Below are 19,281 nucleotides of genomic sequence, written 5' to 3' on the forward strand. Positions count from 1 at the left end.
AAGTTCCAAACTTTCCCATAATTTCCTGTCTTCTTCTGAACCCACCAAACTGTTCCAACCTCTGCCTGTTACCCAGTTCCAAAGTTGCATCCACATTTTTGGGTATTTTTTCAGCAGTGCCCCACTATCCTGATGCCAATTTACTCTATTAGTCCATTTTCACACTGCTGATAAAGACATACCCAAGACTGGGTAATTTATACAGGAAAAAGTGTTTAGTTGGACTATAGTTCCATGTGGCTGGGGAAGCCTCACAATCATGGCAAAAGGCAAGGTGGAGCACATCACATCTCACATGGGTGGCAGCAGTCAAAAAGAGAATGTGCAGGAAAACTCCCCCTCATAATAACCATCAGATCTCATGAGACTTACTCACTGTCATGAAAACAGCATGGGAAAGACCTGCCCCCATGATTCAGTTACCTCTCACTGGGAGTTCAAGATGAGATTTGGGTGAGGACATAGCCAAACCATATCACTGCTATTATAATCCTGATTATACAGCAGAAGATTTGATCATTTTTGTTGTGTTGTAACTTAATTTCTAAGTTTATTAGTGAACTTCATTTCAATAGTTTACATTTCAAAAATAAACTAATCATACAGCTTTTGGTAGATGTTTTTGTTTCTTTTTTTTTTTTTTTTGAGAAGAGTCTCGTTCTGTCACCCAGGCTGGAGTCCAGTGGCATGATATCGGCTCACTGCAAGCTCTGCCTCCTGGGTTCACGCCATTCTCCTGCCTCAGCCTCCCGAGAAGCTGGGATTACAGGCGCCCACCACCACACCTGGCTAATTTTTTGTATTTTTAGTAGAGATGGGGTTTCACCATGTTAGCCAGTGTGGTCTCGATGTCCTGACCTCGTGATCCACCCGTCTTGGCCTCCCAGCGTACTGGGATTACAGGCATGAGCCACCATGCCCGGCCTGTTTTTGTTTCTTATAAGGATCTCTAATAGATTCTTGGTGCCAGTGTTTACAGGTAATATGGGCTCAATCCAGACATAGGACCGTAAATAGGATCCAAGAATCCCAGTTAAAAACAAAAAAAAAAGAACTTTGCCTAATGTGCCATAAAATTTCCTCTTCTCTACCCTTGTTTCAGTGCTAAGAAAACCAGAGAATTTTCCTTCCTAGAGAATTAGTGAGTAATCTTTCTCTGATCACACATAACCAGCTACAGGACATGGCTTGTCTATGGATCTGTTCAGATCTTGCCAAACATTAGTAACTCCTCACTCTAATATTCTTACAATCCCTGCTGTATTTTTAATAATTTATTAACTCTTCAAAGTCCTTTCACATACTTTTATCTTGTGCTGTTCCCAGTGAGCCTCTGAAATAGATAGGGCATCTGTCATTTTACAGATGAGAAATTGGGGCCTGGAAAGTCTTAACAACTGGCTGAGTCACTAATAAGGGGCAGAGCTGGGATTCATATTTAGTGTGTCTGTATCCAGGCAGAATAGTGTTATTATGATGGAAGGATATCATGCTTCAGGGTCAGATAGCACAAGTGTCAAATCCTAATTCAACTACTTAGCTGGTTGCATACCCTCATCAACTAGTTAACCTCCACAAGCCTCAGCTAACTCATATCTAAAACTGGGATAATAACAAATACTTCAAAGGGTTCTTAGGAAGATTAAATTTATGCTCTAATGGAGTTCATGGCACATAGTAGACATTTCAGGAATATTTCTTCCCTACCCACTATTTATCATTTACCCACTCTCTTACATTCATAAATCAGCTATGTGACTGATTCTAGCAGATACTGTGGAATAATTTTTTTTAACCCAGAATATAGACTGTGGGATCTGATAGAACTAGGTTTGAATTCTCTTCCAGCACTTATTAACTCTGGCCCCTAAGAGCTCAGTTCCTTAACTTCCTCAACAGTAAATGAGGGCAATGGCTCCAACCTCACAAGGGTGATGTTAAGGATCAAGTAAGAAAATGTATGCAAAATATCTACCATCCAGCAACCACAAGTTTTTGGTCTTGGCAGCTTCCTGCCCCTCCTTCATTCCTTAGAAATTCTTGAAGTCAACATGGGCGCACTGGCTCTGCTACCTGTTCACTACACTAGCAGCCCGCAGTGTGGAAATACTCTTGGGACTTGGTCAGTTGTGAGCTGTGTCTTCCTGTGTTATTAGTTAAACTTACAAAGTTTATGGCTAATTTTAGTATTTCTGTAAAATACAAAAGACCCAAAAGCATGATGCCCCTCAGGCATGGACATGCTGTAGATGTCTAAGGAGAGTGTCACACCTGCGAATGTTGTATCTTGTGCATTCCCAAAGTCAAGATTTTGCCAGGGCTCCAACATGGCACACAGCTTCACTCCTGCACTACAATGAGAAAACAGTCTTTAACCTAAATTTCAGGGCCCCTCCATGTGGCAGGTTTTTGTATTAGAGCAAAAGATATCAAGCCAAAGAGCCCCTCAACTCACAGCTAATGATGTAGCATAAGAAGGCACAAGAGGGATGCATAAAAGCCCCAGCGTATACTCAACAGTTCACGCTTTCCACAAGCCTCATACATCTCTCACTCTTATGCTTGTGCTTTATACTTTAGCCCCATCATCTCCATGGGTCTTGTTCGCATCACTCGCTACCTTTGTTATGTTTGAAGTAAATTAGGGAAAAAAATCTAAAGAAAATTATCTGTCATGAAACATAGGAAACAAAAGCAGTTTGGGGTTAAGATGCCTACAAAGGAAGAGAGGCTACAATATTAATAACCATGTAAAACAGATACCAGAGGCCAGGCGCAGTGGCTCACACCTATAATCCCAACACTTTGAGAGGCTGAGGTGAGCGGATCATGAGGTCGAGAGATCCAGACCATCCTGGCCAACGTGGTGAAATCTTGTCTCTGCTAAAAATACAAAAATTGGCTGGGCGTGGTGGCATGCACCTGTAGTCCCAGCTACTCAGGAGGCTTAGGCAGAAGAATTGCTTGAACCCAGGAGGCGGAGGTTGCAGTGAGCCAAGATCGTGCCACTGCACTCCAGCCTGGCAAGAGAGTGAGACTCTGTCTTAAAAAAAAAAAAAAAAGGAGAAGACACCAGAACCTAAATACCATACTGGTTGGCCAGCAGAGCTCCAGCATCTTTGTGCAGAATTTGATTATTTGTGTTTATTTGGTTTGGGTTTTGCAAAGCTTGAACCCTGTGGTTTCCTCAGGCTTCCTAAGCCCCACTCCAAAAATATGTGTTTTGGTTTTTGTTTTTTAAATAATTAGGTATTACAGCCTCCTTTTTTTTCCTAGCATCTTTTGCAACACAATAAGGTTCTAAGTCCAAATGTCCAGCCATCGTCACTTGCACTGGTGAGCACCGAGCTTGCACCACAGATAGAGAAGGTTCTAAAAGGGCATCATACCTCTGTGGGGAGACCACATGACAAATGAAATCTTTAATATCAGGCAGATCTCTAGATGAAAAAAGAACATGACGGGACTTCAGTGTGGCCTGGTTATTTCACAAGCCTGGTGCTCAGACTTTTGTTTGTTCTACAAACAGCTGTTAGGGAAGACAGGTCTGGAAGTGAGGGCTGTCTAGCAAGTCTAGGAAGAATATGAGTGAACTACATAGGTCAGGACCAAAGGAGGCAAGACACCACTGTTACAGAAGGACATCCTCTACTTCCGGAGAGGTTGGTGCCCTCAAAGTACTTGGGCTAGCTCTGAGATAATGGGATGCTGTCTTTATCTATTCCTGTCTTCCCTAGCTCTTTCCCCACACCATCCTCATTCCCAACCCACGTTTTGTTTTGTTTTGTTTTTTAATGTGTGTGTTTGGTTGGGGGAGGGGGGTGTGGTTATAGAGGAATCTATCTTCCATAACAAATGTCAGCTCCAGTGCAGAGGCCAGAGTAGTTTCCAGTTTGATTTTATTCTATTTCTAAATTAATATTTTAGGCATACTCTTCAGCAGCCCAGGAAATTATTCTCTCCCTATAGACTGTTAGGATCTCTTTTTTCAAAGCATCTCTGAACATTTAAAGATAAACAGTTTTAAAAAATCAGAGAACAGTGGTTTGGCATGCAGTTAGCATTTCAGAGGTACGAGTAAAATCTAAAGCCTACTGTTCAAATAAATAACTGGTCTGTGGGCACAAAACAAAACCAAGTTAACTCATTAAAACTGACTTCAGGATCTAAGAAAATGTACTCTGTCCTTCCCTCATTCAGACAGCCATGTTCTTTTCCATTTTCATGATAAATTTTCCCTAGAGAACTGTCTCTCTTCCCCATCTTTGCATTTCTTCTCTATCCCATTTCTTTCTAACTTTCCTTCCTCTGTTCTTTATTTCTCCTTACTTCCTTTATATCTCTGTCTTCTTTTGCATTCTGAATTTCTTTCAGCTCTTCCTTACTGACTCCTTTTCCTTTGACAAACGTTAATATAAAATTATATTATATTTTAAGTATTTTTGAATAAGTTTTATATAATCTATACTGAATGTTTAAACTAAGTGAGTTGAGAGGTTTTTCATTTCTCTGTGCTAATTACACATTAATTAGTTTAAGCATTAGCTTGTTAAAAAGATGCACAGAACTCAGATTATATTGATGAAACAACTTTAATATAAGCAAGAAAATACATCGCAGCAATAACAGGAGAAAGATATGCATTGGAAGGGCCCAGAGATCTGAGGCTCACAATTCTTTGTCCTTCCACTTGCTAGGTCACGCAGAACAAGCTTTTATTAATACTGGTGGTCTGGAAGCTCCACCAGTACATGTGCTAAGACCTCAGTCCTAGGAAGATTAAGCTCTGCTTCCAGCAGGGTGTCTGCAAGTGAGCTGGTCACATAGGCACATTCCAGCTACCTAACCAGCCTCAGCCCTCAAAATCGTCAGCTCCACCAAAACCGAGTGCTGGGCAAAAATCTGATTATTTTGTTAAACAATGCTGACTGGCTGGTACATTCTGCCCTGAAACAACTCACAGAGTTTTACTTTGGTAAAAGCATTTATCTTTAATAGGTACATTTTAGAGTTTCAGCCAAGGGTCAGCAGAGCTCTAGGAACCTCGTAGATAAGCATTTGGGCAATTCAGACTTGCTCAGATTAACTCATACTGTGCAGTATTTCACATAAAAGCAAAATGTCACTAAACTACTTTGCTTTACATTTGAGTTGAAACCAAAATGGCTATTTTTTACAAGTCTAGAGCCAATGTTTTCAGAATAGATTCTCCAAGCCCAATTTAAACAAAATGGAAGGGATGTACTGCTGCAGGCAGCTCCTGCTGGCATGCCTCCTTCTCAGCCCTCACCTTCCACTTCATCTCCAGGATGGCCCTTTCCACCTCCTCCAGGGCTCGCTCCCTTTTTTCCACAGCCCTCTCCCGCCATTCCACTGCCCTTTCCCTCCTAAGCACCTCCTTTTCCCTTTGGCTGGCCCACAAAGCCATGGTGCCCACCTGCTCCAGGAACCTGCCCCAGTCACCCTCAATGCCCATGGGGAGCTGGGGCGTGTGGGGCCTTGGATCCTGGCGCTGCGCAGCCTGACCATGGCCACTCTTCTCCAGCTCCTCTCTGTGCATGCTTTTCAGATGCTTCCACAGTGCAGTGGTGCCCACGTTGACTCCAGGGCCACGGCTCACCTGCTTGCCACACAGGCGGCAGGTAGCATACTGGTTGGGATGGTGCCCAGCACGAGCAGGGGCTAGGTGGAAATACTCCCATGCCTCAGAGAACCGGGTGCCCTTGTTGTGGGGCATTGGAGTGGGCATAGCACTCACAAAAGGGCCAACGAGTTCTCCTGTCTCACTAATCTCTTCCTCTTCCTTCATCTCTAAGTCCCCTTTTGCCTTCATCATGGTTTCCTCTTCTTCCTCCTCTTCCCGCCTCATCATGTCACCTCTTCTACAGCGTTCTTTATGATGTGCCTAGATGTGAGCCAAAAGCTTATTTGAACCACAAGATTAAATATATATTTGGGAAGGGCCTGTGGTAACTCCTGGGGATTCACAATAATGGCCAAAGTCTGGCCACGCCTGGGTGGTGTGAGGTTTCTTCCTTTCTGCTTCACTGGAGAGTCAGGGGTGAGTCAGATACAAGCAAAACAGCCCAAGAGTGCATTCCTTGCATGCCCCAGATACTTACTTATCCTCCCTTGACTAGGCCAGAAAGACAAAACATATCAGTTCCTGTAGCAAAGCTGTTCTCTGGTCCAAAATTACAAAGCTCTTTGGTGAAATCAGTGTTCTCTGCATCAACCACCATGACAGGTATTTTTGAATATTGAAAATTTTAGGTTTTCTTGTTTCTCCTCCTGGTTGTTTCCACTGTTTCTGTGCTTCTTATTTCCTACAAATGCACTTTGGAGGCAGGAGAAACAGCCTCAGGGTTCAGACTTTTCAGGACCAACAGAGCTAGGGCCTCACTGGGTCTTGCTCAAAGTAGGTAAAAGCAAACACAGGCAGATACCGGTGCAGGAGACAATCTTGCTTCCTAAGAACTGTTGCAAAAAGCAATCCAGAGTGGACAAAGCCTATGAGGATCTGGATAATAAAGTTCCCAATGTAAGGTCAGTTTGTCCTTAGAGGCGTCTCTTGGAGGCCAGGAGTCTAAGAAATCCAAATAGCAAGCTCAGCTGTTTCAGCAAGAGGAGCTGGGATGCACAGAGGAGAAGGTGGAGCACATCTTCACAAACATGATGTTGCCTGGCTGTCCTTAGCAAGCAGCTCACCATACTCCACCTTCTCCACCAGGATCACCTGCAAAGCCAACAGCCAATAAGACCTTCCTGAGGCATCTTACTCCAGATGTTTTACTCTTTACCTCATTTTAAAGATAAATAAGTAAATGGAAAATGATATTACATTTGAAAACAGCCCGACTTCTCTCTCCTTTCTTGGGTCATTTCTTAAATTAATGAGAGCATTATTTAATCAAGCTTTGCAACCCTGAACAGTTAGGAAATTCCCCCAGCCACAAGTGGGTACTTACAAGCAGGCAAGTCTCTGGACTTCTCTCTGATCTTTCCTGCGCAGAGTGAAAGCACTCCTGCACACCTTGGATGGCTATTAACTGACTCCTATCCCCAGAAGGAGGGCACCTCCAGTTCTGGTTTCCTCCCACTTCTAGGGAAGCATTGTTTCCAGGTAGGTGTGTCTGTGCCTGTCGGGTTTTTCTGCAACACTTAGACACAGATGCAAACCTTTTCTCCACCCCCTCCACCACCAAGAAAATGATGTTCCTGGCATATGACATGCAGCAAAACAGTAAGTCAAGCACCTACAAGTCTTAGTTCTCTTTTTTGATGACTAGATTACCTAGCCTCTCAAGTAAAGCAAGCGATTTGAAGGGGGAAGAGTGGGAAAGGCTGAAATATTAAATGTATACACACATATATATTATATATATATACATACATTATATATAATATGCATAATATATATATATATGTGTGTGTGTATACATATTTAGATTGAGAAGGAAAACCTACCAAGAGGAGATAGGAAGACTCTAAAGAAGGTGTCAATAGAAGAAAAAAAAACTTTGTGTTATAAAAGAAAATATAGAAATGGCATAGCAGGCCAGGCGCCATGGATCATGCCTGTAGTCCCAGCACTTTGGGAGGCCACGGCAGGTGATCACTTGAGGTCAGGAGTTCGTGGCCAGCTTGGCCAACATTGTGAAACACTGTCTCTACTAAAAATGCAAAAATTAACCAGGTGTGGTGGTGCACGCCTGTAATCCCAGCTACTCGGGAGGCTGAAGCGAGAGAATCGCTTGAACCCGGGAGGTGGAGGTTGCAGTAAGCCGAGATCATGCCACTGCACTCCAGCCTGGGCAAGAGAGGGAGACTCTGTCTCCAAAAATAAATAAATAAAAATAAAAAAAGAAAGAAAAGAAAAAGAAATGGCATAGCAGAAAATATGTAGAAGTTGACAGTTAAATTAAAAGAGAAAAAAAAAGATGGGGGGAAAAGATTCACAATAGGAATGAGACTGGGAGGAGTTTTAGAACATGAACCACATTTCTAAACCAAATCTTGGAACACAAAGTCTAGACAGAGTATAGAATATTTGAAATTTGAATCATTTCAGAAAATCTGCACTTAGAGGATTCATGAGTCAAATCTTTTAAAAATTTTTAGAAGTTAACAAAAGAGTTCTTCAGTGAGCCAGTTGCCTTCGTAAAATAATAACACCCCCACTTACTCCTGATATTACCATATCGTCATCTTTGGTGGGTTAACTAAAGATAAAGGAAATGAATCATAAGAATGGTTAATGTCACTGGATTAATGCAAACCTTTGTATTTTTTTCTTTTTTTAAAAAAAACATTTTACCTCCTATAGCTTTTTATCTCTTCCTGGACCAACTGGAGATAAAAATCAATCTTTGGCATCTATTGAATTAAACTGAACACTCTCCTTTACTTAATAAGAATGTATTTTAGAGGATCTGGTTTTGCTTTTAATTTTTTAGTGGAGAGAATAGCATCCCTGGCCCATATATGTATCCCCATTATCTGGAAAGGCAAATGTTGAACGGATGGGAATACTGGGAGCTATGGTGTTTGCCACCCAGCATCTTGGATATGCTAGACAACCCCCTCTGAAGTTCTCTTGTTTCATTGGGATTTCTGTAGCAATGTACTGAGAAATGATAAACTTCTGTAGGATTTCACCAGGAAAATGTTATTTAGCATTCTCGAATTTGGTTTCTCAGCTCTATAGGCCCAGACTTCTCGGTAGTAACTAGTCTGAGGATTGGCACACAAATCATCACATACATTTAATTGTTCTTTACATGTTCACTAGTATATTCATTAATTGTGGAAAATATCTGAGAACTAAGAACTAGGGCTGGCCATATGTAAAATATATACATCTCTTGATGAGAAAACAAGTAATTATAAATGGAATTATGATTTTGAAGAGTCTCAGATAAAACAATGAGAATCCAATAATTCTCACTGGATATTTTCACCAGACTGTTAAAGAAAGTATCATCCCCCAAAGAACAAACACAGCATTCAAAATAAAACATAACTAGCCCTGCGTCTAAGTTCTCTGCTTTCATAATATAGTTACTTCTTTCATTTTTTAATTACAATACAATTTTTATTTAAAAATATGTTGGACTGAGATTAAGGAGACATCGTTTCTAATTGTGCCATTAACTATTTACCACTTCCTTGAACCACTGGGTGCCTTGATTTTTCCATTGGTCAAATGGCAAAAACAAGGCATGCCCTACCTATCCTTAAGATTAAGCCAATAAATTGTTTTTAAAAATTAGGAAAATGCTTCACAAGTAAAAAGCAGGATATTTATATAAATCGGTTTCTGTGGTTGTTACAAATAGTGTCGTACAGTATTTGGGGCACAGAAACAGCATGTAGATCCCCTTGAGCTTTTAATCTAACAGACTATTCTCTGGCCTCTGTTTGCTATAGCTTCTTCCTTCTATTCTTTGGTTTCCATTTAGTATTATTTTATTCTTCCTACACAGAATTAAGATTTCTCTTTTACAGAACCCAGAATCCAGACTTGGAACATTAGTATAGTCCTAGATCCTTAAGTTAACCTAGGAGTATAGCCAGAAGTTTATAACATCTCTATAGGAGATAGCCCATTTATAGTGCATGTTCTAACACAACCTATATTAAAAGTAGACACTGCCTTCTATTTATTCAGTTAAAAATGGAGAAACTGTTTTTTGCCAGCTTATGTTATATAAATGTTAGTAAGTTGTAAGGAGTACCAGTTTCTTAGGAATTTGCAAATAATCCTTTTTCTGTCTTTACCCCAGAGAAGATTTACCTGCTTACTAAAGAATGTATTTCCCAAAGCAAATATCACATGGTTTATAGATGGAAGTTTTCTTCATGATGAAAAAGAAGGTAAGGAAATTAATCAATGGAAATAAGTTCAGTACAAAAAGAAAGAAAACAAAGAACATTAGAAATTGTCGTTGCCCAAGTTGATCTTGGCATTTAAGAATGATTCTCATTCCAAAAAAAACATCATTCTGCCTACCAAATGTCATTTTCTGATGCTTCATCTGGCTCTTCCAAGGGGTGGAGTGTAACATTTTCCAGAATAAAAGAAATACAATTGATTTAGACAAACAACATCCAAACATTTTATTTAACTATCAGTAAAAGGAATATCTTAGATGAGGACAAAAAGTTTAAGTCTACATATATTTATTAAAACGTTTTCTGCCTTTATAACATAGCTACCTGTTTTTCCATGTCTTTCTTATTTCAATACAATATGTTCAATTAACATAGCACCACTGCTTTAAATCAGCCAATAAATAATTTCTACCTTTTTATGTGAGAATCGGAGGCAGGTGTTGGTGGAGCACTAGAGAAGGCCTATGTAAAAGAGCTGGCTCCTTGACAAGGCACATGTTCCCCAGGAGGAGTAAAAGTTCCTGGAGGAGGAACACACATCAAGACAAGCTAAGGTGACAATTCACAAAGCCATGTTTTTATAGATAGTAACCATGACAGCCTCTACCAGAATAATCTCAACTGTCCCTGCCTGAACAACAGCTATTCTCCTTTCTCCTGAGTCATTTTTCCTCAAAGTTCAATCAGTCTTTAATAATACAACTCTTTCTGAATTATTTTTATTTTATTTTATTTTATTTTATTTTATTTTATTTTATTTTATTATATTTTATTTTATTTTCAGACGGAGTCTGGCTCTGTTGCCCAAGCTGGAGTACAGCGGCGCGATCTCGGCTCACTGCAAGCTCCGCCCCCTGGGTTCATGTCATTCTCCTGCCTCTGCCTCCCGAGTAGCTGGGACTACAGGCACCCGCCACTATGCCCGGCTAATTTTTTGTGTTTTTAGATGAGACGGGGTTTCACCTTGTTAGCCAGGATGGTCTCGATCTCCTGACCTCGTGATCTGCCCACCTCGGCCTCCCAAAGTGCTGGGATTACAGGCTTGAGCCACCGCACCCAGCCCTTTCTGAATTATTTTTAAATGATAAAATTGAAAGCTTATGTTAACGAGTCTATCGATCACTTGATGCATTTTGAGATTATTATTGGTTTTATTAGTTTATTTTAAAAAAACAATTCACCCACAACAATGACAGAATGCAATTCTAAAAATACAGGTTAAAAGTTATTATAGGCCAGGCACGGTGGCACACACTTGTAATCTCAACACTTTGGGAGGCCAAAGCGGGTGGATCACCTGAGGTTAGGAGTTCGAGACCAGCCTAACTAACATGGTAAAACCCCATCTCTATTAAAAAATACAAAAAAATAGCTGGGTGTGATGGTGGGCATGTGTAATACCAGCTACTTGGGAGGCTGAGGCAGGAGAATCGCTTGAACCCGGGAAGCAAAGGTTGCAGTGAACCAAGATTGCACCATTGTACTCCAGCCTGGGCAACAAGAGTGAAACCCCATCTCAAAAAAAAAAAAAGTTACTATAAATATATTCTCCTGTTAAATAAGCCCTGCATAGGCAAAGCACCCAGATTTCACCAAACTAGAGGCTAGATTTTGTGGTCAGAATTGCACTGGCACACAACTGCATTTAGCTATTACATTGGTAAGTAATTACATCAGAATTGGTGTTAAGAATCTGTAATGTGAAAAAGCTGTAAGAATCCAGAAAATTCTGATATATAGTGATAGTTAGTTTTACATTAATTTTCTGCTGCCAAGTATGCTATTTGGAGGTTGTACTAACGTAACAGTTTAAAACAGAGTTTGATTTCTAAAGAAGACTCCCAGGACCCAAAATGCAATGCTTACAAATCTACAGCTTATTTGAAGAAGAGGAGACAACATAGCAAAAAGATTACAATATGCAGCATATCTTATCCTACACTTATAGCCAGGAGTCCAGAGAAGTCAGATATGAGCTCCTTCATCCTCCTTCTCTAAGGGCCACAGCCAGACACACTTTCTCTCTCAGATCATAGACTACTGATACATACACAGAAGAGCTCGGAAGTGGGTAGTCCAAAACGGAGTCCCAACTGAGATTGCTTTATATTTTACTGGTCACTTAGGTATATTCTTGCAACATAACCAGACTCCACAGCAGAGCTCTTCCAAGGTCCGACCTAGACTAGGTATAAATTTTCAGTCTCACAGTTGTCAACACACAATGCTGATGAGCTGGGATAATCTGCCCCAAAACATTTTGGACACATAGTCACAAACAAAGCAACACTATTAGTCAAGATATTTTATACCCTGACCATGCATCAATGACATGCAGGAGCTTGAGCAAACAGCTCAAGTTAATTCCAGATCTGCTGAAATTGACTCTCACTGCAGAGAAGCTGCCATTTGACCACTTTACACTCTACATTACCATAAATTGATCATGCTGTGCCTTGGCATTATTGTATGGCTCATACATAAAATGTTACTGTTGAACCATGTTCTTATCTGTCTGGCAGGAATATATATTACTAATGAAGAGAGAGAAGGCAAAGATGGATTTTTGGAACTGAAGTCTGTTTTAACAAGGGTACATAGTAATAAACCAGCCCAGTCAGACAACTTGACCATTTGGTGTATGGCTCTATCTCCAGTCCCAGGAAATAAAGTGTGGAACATCTCATCAGAAAAGATCACTTTTCTCTTAGGTGAGTTGTCTATTTAATAAGATCAACAAGAGTTTGCCAAGACTGCCATAAATTCAGAACATCTTTAATGGGAACATTATCACTTCCATAAAGTTTTAATCTCAGAAAACTTTCTGTGTAACTCAAAACTATTTCAAGTTATCAAACATTTTTGACAAGTAGGACTCCAGTGAAAAGAATTCTTCAACTAAAAAGAAAGTAGTTGATTCATGTTTTCACAACGAATTTCTGCTGCATACAGCAAATTTTTTTTTCAAATTTAATTCATCATAACTCTTAATTAGCTAGCATTTTTGTTAATCCATCACGTAATGAAAATTAATACTAATACTGATGATCAAGAAAGATTTAAAAGACCCTAAAATTCCTTCTGCATCATTAGAAACATTCCATTATGTACAACATATATACTTTTAACATTTAGGAATGGATAAGATGTGTACAATAAAAATACCATAAAAATAGGGAGAGTATCTTAATAATTGTGGTATCCCTAGGTTCAAGCACTGTATTTAGCTAATAGAAGACTTTTATGATTGAAAATTGATATATAATATTACTCTAGTTATTATATCATTTGACTAACCAGAGTATTTACTACCCTGAACCAGACGAAATAATGGAGATTTTACTACATAAAAGATGAACTAATACCTCAATAAATACAGTGACAACAGATATGCCTGAAGAAAAGTAGAAGTAATGGCAACTGTCAGATATTCATATTTAAAAGTAATCTTATAAAACGTAAATAGATTTGCAAATCATTATTATAACTCTATAGGAGCATTGACCTCTTAAACCACATCCTATTTTCAGAGATATCCTAATCTGTAACATACTCATAAAAACACAGAATAATTTAAGAAGGAAACAGTTTTTCTTTGTTCCAAGGGCACAATCTGCATCTTGGGTTCTGTCCAGCTCCTTCACAAGTGCAGTGGTTGGTTATGAAGAAGAGTGTATGCCCAGCACAAATCTATCCCCACTACTCAGAAGCAGGTGTGATTCTGATGCCGGGGCATTGGCATCGCTCCCGTAGCCCTGCCTGCGTGTCTGTGTATATGTATATGTATGAACACATCATCCTGTGTACTTTGAGTTAATCATTCAGAAATTGTGATGTATTTACACTAAAATAGGCTTACTCAACTTCATCTAATTCCCTCAGGAATAAGTCAGCTCCTTCCTGGAAAGCTGGACAAAATAGGGCTGCAGTCTTGGAACAACGTGGAGGTAGCTGATTCTCACATAGATTTGTCAGTAGCTTTGGGAGAATCTAAGGATGTGAGCTAAAGGACCCCAAAAGCTCAAATTCCTAAAAAGAACCCTATTCCCATTATTGGCAGAACCATGTCTGTAAAACTAATATTTTCTGATGTTAAAACAGTGCTTGATTTCAGTATCAGAAAATAATGAATACCTTTTTAGGTAATAGGTAGAACACTGATTCTGATACTGAAAACATACCGTAATTCCAATTGTATAGGGCAGACCTTGATCTAGCATAATTTGGGGCTCTGAACAGGTGGTTAATTTTAAATTGCCAAATGAATCTTTATCCTTTATGATCAAATATTAAAGACAATTAATCTTTAGGAGTTCAATTTCTCAAAATTATAGCTTACATTCTCATCCCATTCTGGCATATATCTATGTGACTGACTTAGAAGATGCAGTCAAGGCTCTATAAAGCAATGTTATCACTGTATTATGTCTCCCTATTGTTGCAAGCTCTTAAACACTTACTTCCACACATGCTGTCTGTCTGTGATGGTACTGCCGGATGCTTTATGAACTCCGGAGTAAACTTCTGATGTGTGGTGCAAGACTCATTGCCTTACCAAGCTATTTATTGTTGACAAGATACTGAGATGAAGACACAGAAGAAAAATCTGCCATCCCTGAGTGCTAGATTAGAGAAATGCTAAGAATATTACACAGCAGGAAAGAGTTTTAGTGGGAGAAGGGGAGAAGTTTTGCTCTCTTTGATCCCTTTTGTTTCCAGAAAAGGGTATTAATGTTGGAGACTGTGAGGTGACAGCCCTTTGAGGTGATTCCTTCTCCACCTACGCCCTGTCTTCCAAGTGCTCAGTGATCCCTATTCTAGAAAACTCAGACAGGGCATGGGATTAGGGTTAGGGTGATCAGTGACTCTTCAGACAGCTATTTGTGCACTAGGACCTGCAGAATTCCCATGATCCACAGTAACTACCACTAAGAAAAAAAGCCTTTCAGAAATATCATGGACCAGGCACAGTGGCTCATGCCTGTAATCCCAGAACTTTGGGAGGCTGAAGCGGGAGGATTGCTTAAGTGCAGAAGTTCAAGATCAGCCTGGACAATATAGTGACACTTTGTCTTTACTAAAAAATTCAAAAAATCAGCCAGGCATGGTGGCGCACATCGTTAGTCCCTGTTACTCGGGAGGCTGAGGTGTGAGGATTGTGTGAGCCCAGGAAGCTGAAGTTCCAGTGAGCCGTGATCATGCCACTACACTCCAGCCTGGGCAACAGAGCAAGGCTTTGTCTCAAAAAAAAAAAAAAATCCCGCCCTGCTAGCATGTCAAAATGTCTAAAATCATGGCACTACTGAGTCTATTTTTGGCAGATTTAAAGAGCTGGGTTTTGTGGGTTTTGTTGTGGGGAGTGGATAGGAGATATTTTGTCTTGTTTTAATCCAAAAGTTGAGTGCAATACCCCCTGGGGTGGATAATATTTTGGTTGTCATCACCCTTGACAGAGATTTGTTTATTAAATGGATTTCTGACTGTAGCTGTTGAGATCAAGACCTTTGGAATAGAGAGTTAAGCATTGACAGTTGTGTAGGTGTATGTGTGTGTAAGTATGCATGTGTATCTTCGCATGTGGAAAGAGGAGTAATAAAAAGATATCTTAATAGTGGAACAGGAGGACCATTGCATATTGGTGTGGAAGATGCCAGACAAATACTTCCTGTTTCATGACTTCCCTCAGTGCAGCTGGCCTCATACCCTTGACTGATCCTTCCTGAGAGTATCAGTTGAGAACTTTAATATGCATATAAATCACCCAGGGATCTTGCTAAAATACAAAAATTCTGATTAAGTAAGTCTAGGTGGGACCTGAGATTCTGCATTTGTAACAAGACCCTCAAAGAAACATATTCTGCTTGTCTATGGACAACATTTTGAGAAGAAAGGACCTAGCAAGCCCTGGTATTTGGCTTACTTCTAGGTGGACAAGATAAGGGCTTATACAAGCTCTGAGGAAACCCCAGAATTAAGCCAGTTGCCCTGTGGGACAGACCCATGGCTGCTGCTGCCCATGAGGGTGGTTCTGAGAGCCCTGACAAGCCTACTCGAATGGAGACACCCAGGAACAGATGAAGTGGCTTTAGGCGGCAGCCTACCCTCTTATGACATTATGGTAAATGCAATGATCTGGAAACTGACAGAGGTGTTTCTGCTAAATTCTGCATTTGGGTTTTGGGAAACTGTTTCTCCTTTTTAGGTTTTAACCACTCTTTTCATACCCCAAGTTTTGTTTTGACCAAGGCAGAGTTTCCACTTTACAGTCTAATCTAAAACTAGACAGACATTTTTAGGCCCCATATTTTATGTTGAAAGCTATGTTTCACCTCTGTCACAGGGCAAAGTGTTCATCTCAAAATGCACATCTTACAATAATATCTTCTTAATGCACTATGAGGCTGAACACCTCAGCTTACAAAATCACTTGGTGATGAAATATGGCAGAAAAGCATCCTAAAACTGAAATGTTCAATCAATGAAAAATAAATGTTTCCCATTGCGGAAACTGAGCATAACGCATCAATATCTTCTGTTCCAGGAACTGGCAACCTTCTTCGGTAAAGGGCTAGATAGTAAATATATTTTAGGCTTTGTAGGCTTTTTAATCTCTAACACAATTACTCAACTCTGTCACCTTAGCACAAAAGCAACCATGGACAATATGTAAAAAAAAAAAGAGAAAAACGGTGTTCCAATAAAATTTTTATAAACATGATTTCACTGTAGGCCATAGTTTGCCAACCTCTATTTTAATCAATATACAGAGAAAAACATCTAGGCATTTATTTTCCAAGCCAATGCCCTGTCTTATTAAGGTACCACTTTGGAAGATAATGCTTATGATCCACCAGCTGTCAGACACACACTTAATGCTGGTCTTCTTTCTTTCAGTGTTAAGAATAAATTTGCATGCATTGATTCATCTACTTCCATTTGCCAGAATCCATAAAATATGGTGCGGAGCAAAACAGTGACTTCCCTTGAGGGGCATACACGATGACACAGAGTGATGAGGCATTTGCTAGGGTAAACACTGAGGGGTGAGCACATCACAAAGATCCCCAGGCTTCCTCAGCTTGAGAAGGTACATTCAGGGAAGTTTGGGGTCAGGAAACCACATAAATTAAGATCAAGAAGTCCCAGAAGTCACAGAGAGAATATTGTGTTTCAGAAATTGGGTTGAAATATTGCTTATTGGATAGACGGGATTATTTGAGAGAGATGGAAAAAATGATAGGCAACATCAGGAAATTGGGAGTGTAATGACAGCCCAAATCATAATTAGACTTGTGTGTCATGCTGAAGAGTTCAAACTTATTTTGGATGCATGAAGAAAAAGGATGGTCATTTTGTTAACCTATTCATATACTTCCCATATAACCGTCCTCCACCTCCTCAGAGATTATTTGCACAAAAGCATTCATATAGTAGTGGATCAGAGCTAGCTATGAGCGCCGCCCACAGCCAATGCTACTAACAATGCTACTAACAATGAGAATAGAGCATACACGCATCTAGCTTAGAAAAACAAATTCCTCCCACTGGGCTATGTGCGATCAAGTGGCATAACATAAGTAAAATATACTTGTCCCTTAAAGTACATTACAGAATAGAATCAATAGTTTAATTAGTAATTAAACTTCCAAATAATTGATATACATAATCAGATGTGTAACACTGTAACCAGTAATATTATATCTACAAAAATCATAAAATCTTCTAACTTCAAAATCATCTAAGCCCATTTAACCCACATGTTCCTAAAGTCAATAGAGCCTTCTGGCATTTGTAAATTGTCCAATAGGGCTATTTTTAAATACAGTAATGGAGATTTAAGGAATTGACATAAATGTAGAATATAAGTAAAACCACATTCTAGCCTCTATTTCAACTCCCCTCAACACAGACACACACACACACACAAAAGAAAAAGTTGTAGCCAAACAAAAATATTATGACAAAAGTTGACACGTTAGAAAGCAGAATAACATCACAAGTTTACTAATGTTACATCCAATTGGGTAGTTGTATCATTGTTTCTACTCTTGCTGATATAAAAATTTTTGTGAGTTTACGGATTTTATAAACTGCATGATTACTTTTCAAACACTTGAAAATATTAAATGCTGTAATAGTTTTACCAGGTCTTGGTAAAGTGTAACTTTTTCCTGGGAGCCTTCTCAGACCTCCCAATCTTTATTGGTGCCCCTTCATTGGGTTCCTGTGGCCACCTATACTTTCCACTGTCATGGTACTCAACACAATGCTTGGCTGCCTAGTTTCCAGGCCATAGGCCCTTTAAGGACAATCCCATGTCTTTCTCATTCATCATTATATCCCACTGCCTTGACCATAATAGGCCCCCAATATTGATTTGTTACATGATGAATAAATAAAGGAAAGTGTATTTAGGAACTAAGTCAATACTTTATCTTTCGATTACAATATTTTGTTCATTATAAATATCTTTCTAATCCTTTCAGGTTCTGAAATTTCCACAACAGACCCTCCACTGAGTGTTACAGAATCTACCCTTGACACCCAACCTTCTCCAGCCAGCAGTGTATCTCCTACCAGTAAGAATGTTTTCACACTGAGCTATTGATTTAACCAAGCAGATTGATAACGATAAAATTTCAGCAAACTTGCATGATTCATGCCTGTTTCTTAGCTATGACTTTTTTTGGCCTGAAATTGGGTTTTATTTTTTAACAGCTTTATTGAGATATAATTCACATCACATTAACTCACCCATTTGAAATGTATGATCTAATGGTTTTTAGTATTTTCACAGACTTGTACAACCATCACCACAGCCAATTTCAGAACATTTTCATTATCTAATAAAGAAACTCCTAAACATATTAAAGTATCATTCTCATGGCTTCAAAGAGTTAACATAGCTTCCAAAATCCTTTACTTAAAGCCCTGGGAAAATCAAGTTCAATAAATATTCAGTGAGGAATTTAAATTCTGTATTTTTTATTAAATAGGTTAATAAATTGACAGTCGTTCTCCAAAACAATGTTCTCAGTGGGGAGTTTAAGAGATTGGTTGTAACTGGGGATAGGCCAAAGGAGGTTAAATCCTTTTAAATTTAAATTTGTTCTGGTTCAAATTAATGTTGACAAAGTTGACTGGTGAGGACTATGAATTCAGCCCTCCCATCTGAGGCATCATTAATAATGGAGGTCAGTCGGGGTCAGCAATACTATGGCAAAGGAGTGGCAGTGACTCTCAAAAGTTGTCATTGATGCAACAAATCATAAATTCCCATGTCTGTGGCTTTTGTGTCTAACAAAGAACCATGGTGACTCTCTAATACAAAAAAGCTTATATTCTATGTAAAGTAGAAGTATGACTCTCATTTCTCATTTAATTAAA

At 39.4% G+C, this 19,281-nt stretch overlaps 2 protein-coding genes across 9 annotated transcripts in view; one reads left to right on the top strand and one right to left on the bottom strand.

The window, feature by feature from the left end:
• Positions 1–19,281, top strand: part of CD96 (CD96 molecule) — a 102,460-nt gene that overhangs the window by 40,859 nt on the left and 42,320 nt on the right. For all 3 annotated transcript variants that reach the window (XM_055259468.2, XM_055259469.2, XM_055259470.2), the window contains 3 exons: positions 9,786–9,876; positions 12,417–12,605; positions 18,381–18,473. In XM_055259468.2, the coding sequence (XP_055115443.2) occupies positions 9,786–9,876; positions 12,417–12,605; positions 18,381–18,473 (373 nt within the window). The remainder of the gene's footprint in view (positions 1–9,785; positions 9,877–12,416; positions 12,606–18,380; positions 18,474–19,281) is intronic.
• Positions 4,574–19,281, bottom strand: part of ZBED2 (zinc finger BED-type containing 2) — a 79,491-nt gene continuing 64,783 nt past the window's right edge. For 4 of the 6 annotated variants that reach the window (XM_055259471.2, XM_055259474.2, XM_063630651.1 and 1 more), the window contains one exon: positions 4,574–6,736. In XM_055259471.2, coding sequence (XP_055115446.1) covers positions 5,222–5,872 — 651 coding nt within the window. In that variant the 5' untranslated portion in view covers positions 5,873–6,736 and the 3' untranslated portion in view covers positions 4,574–5,221. Of the gene's footprint in view, positions 6,737–6,968; positions 7,226–9,796; positions 9,858–19,281 lie in introns of those variants that run through there. The other 2 variants (XM_055259473.2, XM_055259472.2) reach the window with 2 other exon arrangements.

Source organism: Symphalangus syndactylus, chromosome 21, assembly GCF_028878055.3.
Source record: "Symphalangus syndactylus isolate Jambi chromosome 21, NHGRI_mSymSyn1-v2.1_pri, whole genome shotgun sequence".
In the NCBI taxonomy this organism is placed as follows: Eukaryota; Metazoa; Chordata; class Mammalia; order Primates; family Hylobatidae; genus Symphalangus; species Symphalangus syndactylus.